This window comes from Genypterus blacodes, unplaced genomic scaffold, assembly GCF_046128005.1.
Source record: "Genypterus blacodes isolate CSIRO-AG114 ecotype Tasmania unplaced genomic scaffold, CSIRO-AGI_Gbla_v1 ptg000052l_1, whole genome shotgun sequence".
Lineage (NCBI taxonomy): Eukaryota > Metazoa > Chordata > Actinopteri > Ophidiiformes > Ophidiidae > Genypterus > Genypterus blacodes.
In genome coordinates, this window is record NW_027466864.1 from 3479758 (window position 1) to 3489538 (window position 9781).

Sequence of the window (9781 nt, forward strand, 5' to 3'; positions counted from 1 at the left end):
ACTTCCCATTAGAACGATACCCAACTCTCCGCTGTGTGACACATACTGTACACACACACCAAATCTCTACCCATTAGTCAAATCCTTCATCGAGGTTGTGCTTCCTCGTGAAAGTGCAGAATAAGGTCACTACACCGTAACACCTCAAATGCAACATGAACTCAATTTTGAGATCAGCATAACATCTGATGTGCAACATATGTATACATTTTCTAACAATATCCACTTGATTTCACCTGAATACGCGCAGACAAATAGGGCGGCCTTGCATTATCACTGTCTCATGCCTGCCAGGATAAAAGCTCAGGCCTGCAGAAATACCAGGATGTAGAGGTGATCTGTTAACATTCTGTGGCGGTGGCAGCAGGAAACTGATCTCCCCTGCAGTCCCACACTGTCAGCTATACAGACATACTCCACGGTGACACCTCTGATAATCAAACCTTTGTCTGGGTCTTAAAAGGACGTACTTGAACAACAGCCAGACCACAGGCCTTCTTTGCTGTAATGGCCTTTGGACATCAATATTTAAATCTTACATCTCTGTTGTGATTAGAATGCTGCCTTTCTCTTTACCCAACCCCCCTCTCTCTCTCTCCCCCCCCCCTCCCTCTGAAACAACAAGGTGGGGGTGAAAAAAAAAGCCTTAAATCGATGATCTTTCAGTCTAAACAAGATTCCTAAGCAGTTTGCCACTCTCAGCAGCAAGATAAGATAAACTCTCTTTGACCTAAGAGATGAAGTTGCCATGACGATCAGGGAGTCCACTTTCTCTATTGATATTTTGCTGATGTAACAACAAATGGAACTAGATCCTGCTCTTGATAATGGTGATTAATTAATACCAATATTGATCCCTACAAGCAAGAGACAAGGCTATTAACTTAAAGCAGCCTGAAAGTCAATTGTTACCTGAGGCTCAATGGGCACCATTGATATAAAATCTAAATAAAACACAGGGGAGCACTGCTGAAGACTGGAGTATCAAATTAAAATGAAAATACACACACACACACACACACACACATGTAACCACAGCCAGCGAGAGTGTCAACTACTTCCAAAAAGAATGCACGTTTTTTTTTTAGATTTTGTGAAAATGCTTGAATGCAGACATAATGGCGAGCAGCAGTTATTGGAATAATAGCAGTGGAATTCAGGAAAGAGGAAGATAAAGAGGAAACAGTGTGAGGAAGTGACCTCCACCTTTGGAAACCAGCAACCCTGCCCAGATTTCACACTGCGGGCTACAGCGTCAGAGAGTGCAGGATTAGGCACCAAACGTCCGTCCGTCCATCGGCTGCCAACTGCAGCTCATCCACCGCACCACACAGCAGTGTTTTCCACAAAGGAAACACCAACACGCATCTGCGACACATTCGTCTCCCTGTAGCTGGAGAGCGTGTGACTTAAGCAGTAAGCACACAAAGAATTTCACTGTGCAAAAAACGTTTTAGTTTAAACACAATAGAAAAACATTACAAGGAGCAGACATTCATCTGCATTGTTGTTTTGTGTCAAAAGTGAGGAGGCAATTGGGGATCCTTCAGCTAAGACGAGGCAACAACACAAGCTGTTATTGGCAGCGAACAGATGTTTGAGGGAAAGTTGGCATTCAACAACCATTCTTCTTCTGACAGAAATCAAGAGAGAAACATGAGAGACACGCCGTGATTGTCACTCAATGAAAAAGAGAGCCTTAAATATACAGACAGGCTGGCATGCAAAGATTTTTTGATTTCACACCCCCGAAACATCTGAGTGCTTGACTCGCTATTTCATGTGGGCAAAGGTGAAATGCGGTGTGTGTGACTTCTTCTACGTTGTGAGCAGCATTTCCATAAGCAGGAAAGCAAAGAGCTAACAAAGTTACCGACTGTAGGAAATGTGGATGATGAGAAACCAACTTAAAACAGCTCACATCCCTGTATGGTAACACACACAGCCACACGCTCACACATGCATAGAGAAATTCAGATACACACACAGGATGCTGGCAGTCAATTCAGTAAACACTCCCCTTATCCCTTACTACTGTAATCTGCCTTCTGATAAATGCCCCTCAAAGATAGAAATGTCACCTGATATGATAAACAGTATGCTGACGTTACATAAAGTGGCCTTATGCTAAGGAGTAAGAAAGATTAACGGTGGATTGTAGATGGAAAAAATGGTTGCCATGATAAAAAAGCAGACTTCCAGGTCTAGCAGGGGAGTGTGTTTAGCTCTAGCAGAGGGAGCATTATAATAATACATGGGCTGAACGTACAGTAGGTTTGACTCACTGTTAAACAAATGTATCCAATAACAGTAAAGGATTCATGTATTTACAATGTTTCTCAAATGTGGCAAATCCCCCTTCCAAATACTCCAGATCAAAATAAAAAAAACAAAAATGAGACGATATCCCTACAGTAGAGCAGCTTTAGAGTTGTAAGATCTATCTCAAATGAGACATTTTGACAACGCGACATGGTGCTGTGCTCTGGGGACTGGTGCACTCGCAGCTCGGGTGGACAAACTTACTGTAACAGATCGGTGTAATCACTAGAGTTTCACCCGTGAGTTATCAGAGGTCTGGTTGGACGATGTCGTGCAAAAGAGCCAAAAGGGAAACAACATGAATTCTCAGATGGACCACGTGGTGAAGACAACAGCAGAGGGGAGAACACTAAGTCAGTTTAATAAGAACATTTGACATTAGATGTCCGCACATGGCCTCTGGGGGCTGCTCCAATATGTTCCCATAAACATCAGTGGAGGAATGCTCCCTACATCATCCAGATTCCCCTTTACGCTGGGAAACTTTGGGGGGCAATTTTCCAGAAAAATTACTCTGAGGGGGTCTGGATTCAATTCAGCCCGTTCATATCTTTCCTTCCTATTAAGCATCAAAATGTTCTCCTCTCAGTACGAATGGAGGTATGGACACCACCACCACCAGCAGCTGGGGAGGGAGGGAGGGAGGGAGGAAGTGAAGGAGGGAGTGAAGGAGGGAGGGGGAGAGGATAGAGGGAGCTTGGTGGAATTCACACATCATATTACAGCAGCTAATCGCAATCCGCAGAGCATCAGCGATATTTTCATCATTCCTGTCAAATTCTACTGACCCGCCTAGGAACGGCTAACAATCTGGGCAATTTATTGGCATATTGGCACGAGGTGATAAGGCTAAAAACAACAGCAGCTAGCAGCTGGCCCAGGGAGATGAGCTGATAACATTGATATGTGCTCCCACACAAAACACCTCCACCGCTATCTCCTCTCTCTATCAAACTCTTATTACAATAAAAGAGTATGGGCTTCTTTTTTTCTCTCTCGCTTTCTTGGAAAATCAACAAGGAGAGGGTGGGGGTCCAGAAGCGGGGGGGCAGAAATATGGAGGAAAAAAAATCAGATGTAACGTTTCACAGAAAAAAAACAAGGGGGGAAATACATAATTTATCACTGTATTATCGGGATATCCAGGCAGCCTAATCAAGGAGCACTGAGTGACTATTTTTTGCCTTATCATCCAAAGTGGTGGAAACGGAGAAGGAATTATCAGCCAGCTGCAGATTGCTGGGCTGGAATTTTAATGGTAATAATCGGGTTTCTGATGGTATATCTTCTCTGCTTATCTTTCCCATTATCTGGCCTTATCTCCACAGTCATCGGAGCAAATTAATGGTGCTCTTTCAGCATCGCCTTTTTATCACCGCTCAGAGAGCACCCAAGGGGAAAGAATAAGCAAAATATTAAAATACTGCATAAATCACAATTTTAGATAAGGGTCCAATGTATGCAGGAAGGTGGGGGGGGACTGTGCCCAACAACCTTTTTGTCCTTTAGAATGACTGTCTGTGCTGACTTTCTGTGCAATGCCTCCTCGGCCTTTTTTCCCAGAGTTCCCGGGGTGGAAGAGTGGATCTAGGCTCCTCGTGACCTTTCTGTTTCTAACTAGGGCTTGATTATACGGCGGCACGCTTGCTCCATATTAACAAGATCTTACACATGACATACTAATTCACACAAGGCCAGGTCACAGTGATGAATCCACAACTCAAAACGCTGCATTTCCTTTCGCTCAACAACAAAATTTGGGTGCTACTATGGGATTGGTCCAAAGATGAGTGGGCCTAACGCGTCATGTGTTGTCGTGTTTGGTTAGAAATGGTGGCATTGCCGTGGATGCCAGCGAACGCACACGTATGAACACGTTAATAGCTGGAATTCAATTATGTTCTCCCAACTCATTCAACTTCACGATCATAACAAAGCAAATAATTCAAAGCTATATAACAACTGTATGTATTCATGCAAATATCTCCACAATCATTTCCAGCAAAAACATGAAAGGTTCCAGTTACTGGTTTAAGGGTTATCAATAGAATTTGATTTCATCTTATACATAATAAAATAAATGGAATGTAAAATATTAAAACCATATATAGATGCTATTATTGTTTGGAGAAAAAATGTAGCTTCAAAATGACGAGAGGCTCGAGAAAAGCTTTTAAAATCATGATGAAATATTGACGAAATAAACAATATTAAATATGTGTAAAATACAAGACAACACACAAATGCCACACAATTTCTTTCACACTATAAAAAAATACTCATTTATATATATATATATATATACACATAAAGTGTATATACTGTATGCACGGTTCAATTAATTCATGCATGTGAGTTTGTACAATATGAACACTCACACCTACACACACACACACACACAATATTGCCTTAGGTCTGCATTGGTCATAATAGCGTCCAACCACAGATACTGTATATCGTACTGACATCAGTTTCTCATCAGTGCAACACAAACTGCTGTATGTCACAGAAACAACTATTAAAACCAACAGCATACAAATCAACACACACGTGCGCACGCACACACACACACATACATGCGTGTGCGCACACATACACACACACACACACACACACACACAAACACACACACACACACAGGGATGTCAGCTGTGTTTTGAAAGATGAAAGTGTGTTTATGTTTATAAATGTGCACAGGCCTGCACTGTATGTATTCTAATATATTTGTGGAATCAATTTCATTCATTATGAAAAGCTTTAGAATTAAAACCTTGAATAACAACAAACAAAAATTCTAAAATTTAAATATGACCCACTTTTAAATTAGTGCATGTTGTGATGTAACATTTTTGGATGATCCACTGAATATCAGACTAAAGGCATTAGCAAAAATCATATTCATGAAAACCAAAAGGCAAACACACAAAGAGATATGTTCACATTTTCCCATTAGTTAAACATTTTAAATAATAATAATTTGGCACAGTCCTGCTCTTATTCAGCAGTAACACAACATAAAGGTCTAACACAATTCAGATGTATGCCATCCATATAATGTGAAGTTGGAGAAAGAGAGAGACTGAGTGAGTGTGTGTGTGTGTGTGTGTGTGTGTGTGTGTGTGTGTGTGTACACCTGCAAGTGTATCTGTAAATGTGAGAGAAAAGGAATGCATGGGAGTGTGAGTGTGTGTGAAGGAGTAAAGAGTGTGTGTGAGACACGTGTGTCTGTTGGTGGGGAAAAGTTGACAGCGAGAAAATATAGCCAATATACATCGATACAGTATAAAACTGCTCGATTAACAATTTTTAGCTAATAATTAGAATTGAAGGCTTTGCTATTGAAAACTATTTCCACATGAATCCTGAATCGCGCGTGGAAACATAAACTATCACAACGACTACTCCGGATAAAACAAAAACACCAAAATAACTTATTTTGCGAATATTAAATGTAACTTTCACACAGCAGCCCGGTGAAATTTAAATGAATGATCTTTGTAAAACATGAAACAAGTGAAAATAGAGACTGTGGAGCGTGACAGACACACACACACACACAAACACACACTCGACACGACTAGCTAGGTAAAGAGCCTCCGGTGTGGTCAGCGTGGTTTCAAACTCTAAGAAGCGGAGATGGAGATGCGGTGTAGCGGCTGAACAGCGGAGAAACTTACGTTTGATCTGCCGGGGGTTGCTCTGCTTCCTTCGGGACATGCCTGCTGCTGCGCGGCTGGTCAGTGAATCCAGGTGTAGTACTGACAGATCGATAGGTTTTGGTTCATCCAAGCAGCCGGGTTTGGGTTTGTCTGACGGTTATTGTGAAAGAAAAAGAGGAGGAAGAGGAAGAAATAGGGGGGGGGGCACCAGTACTGGACACTCTTTTTACGCACAAGTCTATCGTTCCGTCTCTCTTTCCTTTATCTTTCTCGTCTCTCTGGCTCTGGCTCTGGCTTAGGCTCTCTCTCTCTCCCCCTCTCTTTCTCTCTCTCTCTCTCATACATACACACCCTCCCTCTCTCTCTCCCCTCACTCTTTCTCTGTACTGTTCTCCGTGATGAGGCTGCGCTTCGCCGCGATCCGCACGGACTGACTGTGGAGGTGAAAGCGTTTCGCGCTTTTGTTTGAAGATAAGGTTTGTGCCTCCCCGGGTACCGTAGCCAGTTTGGTGAACTTCACTTGATCCACGTTTACTTTTTTACTCCCACTTAATATTCGGCGTCGCCTTAATTAGCGCCTTATTTGGGTGTGAGTAGATAAAAAGGGAACTGGTTAAAACTGAGTTGCTGACCATCGGTTTCACATCACAAATACTACATAAAATAAATATAATAAAAACACATTTTTTGATAAACATTTAAAAAAATGTTTGTTGCTGCTGCTGTGTTCCTGGTATATATCAACAATTTAACTGCAAAATTCGTATAATTAAACAAAAGTAACCCCTATTCTAGCCCCTCTGATGATCTAATACAGCACATGCTCTGTGTCATATCACTAAAGAAACTGAAACCATATACTCAAATACTCAATCCCCCATAATGCACTCTGAGAATCGATCTAAATGGACATGTCATGACCTCATATGGCTTGACCAGAATCAAATAAATATTTATACATTTATATTTTTACTGTTTTAAAGACTTAGAAGATCTTCAATCCATTATCCCCATATAGAAATGCTGGAAATTCTATGTACTGTAGTCTGAAACGTGCATGTGTTTACTTTAAAATATATTCAAATTGGTTTTAGTACATGGATTTCCAGTGAGAAAATATGCCCTGGTTTTCACACTCTACTTAGTTATCAATATTTGATGAACTGTCAGTCAGAATGTGAGCGGCTTCTCTTGGCTACAATTAGAAAAATATTCAAAATAAAAAAAAGAAGAGTCCGTGACAGAGTGTGTGTGAGGGAGCCTTTAAATCATTCAGATTTTGACTGCCATGTTCTGAATAGTTGCCCAAACTGGAAATCACTCTCTTCAATTAGCCAGTTGGACTGCCAAGGAAGACAAGCAAGTGGCCTGTGAAATTATCTTGTAACCCAATTCCACAACTTTGGAATGGAGTCTGAAACTAGAGAATAATTTATGTGGCAGACAGGTCAGTGGCGGTTCACCTTGAGGAAAGCATCTGTCTTTCCAGCCTCCTCGTTTTGTCTCGCTTCCCATCCTCTGGTGGCCAAACTTTCTTTCTTTCTTTCTTTCCCCGCATGCAGCTCTGGTCATGATCCAAATACGGCGGTGGTAACGGGACAGTGGTACAATCATAAACAGTGAATGATTTCAATATTTCAGCTCTCAGCTTTGTCACACTTGACCAGCCCAGGAGCTTCTGTTAGAGAAAGGGAATCCTTTAAAACAAAGGAAAGCAGCTGTGTCCTGTAATTAAAATGAACAAGTAGAGAATTAAAAAATAAACAACACTAATTAATGGTGTGAATACCCTTAATGGCATTGTTGTTGTTTTATTTTGTATCTTTACAAATGCTGCATGAGCACATTGTGCAGAAACTATTGGTAAAATTACAATGAACCTATCACAGAGTTAAAAATAAAGAAATCACACAGACAACCACACAAAACATCCATAAATAGCATTTACTGGCCATATTAGGAACCCAGCACCAAAATCAATAATGATTTGTGGGTAAGAGCAACAACATAGTGAGAGAGGAGAGTCAAATTGCCAGCTGAAGATTAATTTAACGCCACTCCTAAATCCTCTGAGACTGAAACAAGGTTCTTCTCTGCTGTTTCTGAGCCCCAGTAGCTTGTTTGAAGCCGCTTCTGATTGACAGGTACAAATCTGTGAGAGGAAGAGAAAGCTTTTTTTCACAGCTTGGACCAGATGGTTGTGATAATTAACATGATACTGTTTCCATCGCCAGGGAAATCACTGACACAAGGTTGGTCATATTAATAGGTTAAGGTATACTGTATGCTGTGGAGATGCTGTGCAGTGCACTCACATAATGTGATTACAGGGGGAAAGGTTGATTTGATGTGCTAAATCATTTGATTAGAACTGCCAAGTCACATTTGGGGAACGGCATTCACCACGAGGTGCTGGAGGTTGGCTGTCTGGTGACTTCGGCAGGTTCATTCTTAAAGAAAATGTGTTTTGGAACAATCAGTGTTTCTGTGTCTTGTTGGTGTTCTGGCTGAACACACATGGACATGTCTATTAGCTGTATGTCTCCTTACTACTGCCTGGAAAACACTAGGGCACAGCAAAAATAACTGCTTAACGTCACAAGTCATTTATCTCTAAAACGTCGAAAGTAATTTTGCACCGTAAGTGCATCATAAAAACATATGAGACAGGATGGAAAATGTGGCTCTTGAATATTTTGACATTCATACTAAGCTGTGATTGTAGACAAGAACATAAGAAAATAAGCCAGAGATGATCTAGAAATTTCTGAAAACTACTATATAGAACATACAATAAAGAACACATAAATATGTATAAACAAATCTAATCTTATCACTTCTACAATTAAATCTAAACAAAAATGTAATCTGGGAGGAATGTACCAAAGTCTTGAGCCTCAGTTCATTCATTCTTCACACCTTCACACTGATTTAGTAAACCAGCACTAGATTTTCACAAAGTAAAATGTATGGTCAACCTTTCTAGTGAAGGGTTTTACATTTACAGTGCAGCTTTTTAACTGATGGATGAATGACACAGTCTAAGAAAATGTTCCCCTTCTGTAAATGTAGGTATCCCAAAGGGTGAGTGGGCTATAAAATAAATTTGACTTGACTTGACTAGTGTGCCGAGCTTATTTCCCCACACCCCATAAGTGATGCACGCATAATAACAAAGTTGATCATCACATCACAACACATCAATTCTGACAAATTTAGGTCTTAAAAACAATCTACTTGTGCAATAACTTCACCAGGTGTTCACAGTTGTTAATACAAAAATGTTCTGTTACTTTTATGATGTTCTTAATTCAAATACTGTCACTGCTGCAGTATTTTAGTACGTTTAAGTACCTGGCATGACAACCTGATCGGGTTCATTTCTTTAAAGGGCCAGTGTCCAGTGGGGCTGTGAGTGACAGCCATCATTTTGAACAGTAACTCCATCCATAAAGACCAGCCTTCGGAGCTCAGTTTGGACATCAGCGTTATGAGTTTACCTGCTGCAATGACACCCCTCCGGCTGCTTGGGTATGTCTCCAGAGGATGTGAGGTCTATGTGTGTGTATCTTGTGTACTGTAGAGGGATGGAGGCTGCAGGGGGGGGTGGCACATGCGTCAGTGTTTATTGCCTCTACCCAGGAGGTTGTTGTTTTCACATGCATCGGTCAAATTGTCAATTGATTGTTTGGAGGATTACTCAAAAACTTATCAACCATTTTAATGAAACTTGGTGAAACAGTGGAACCTGGATCCATCAAATATTGGTGCTGATCTGATGCAGGGGCAGATCCAAGTAT

The 9781-nt window shown here is 41.0% G+C and overlaps 1 protein-coding gene across 1 annotated transcript in view; it reads right to left on the reverse strand.

Annotated features, from left to right (window-relative positions):
• zfpm2a (zinc finger protein, FOG family member 2a) overlaps positions 1-6224 on the reverse strand; it is a 112290-nt gene extending 106066 nt beyond the window's left edge. Inside the window, exon 1 of the mRNA XM_076150570.1 lies at positions 6000-6224. Within this exon, the coding sequence (XP_076006685.1) occupies positions 6000-6039 (40 nt within the window). The 5' untranslated portion in view covers positions 6040-6224. The remainder of the gene's footprint in view (positions 1-5999) is intronic.
• Positions 6225-9781: the final 3557 nt, after the last annotated feature.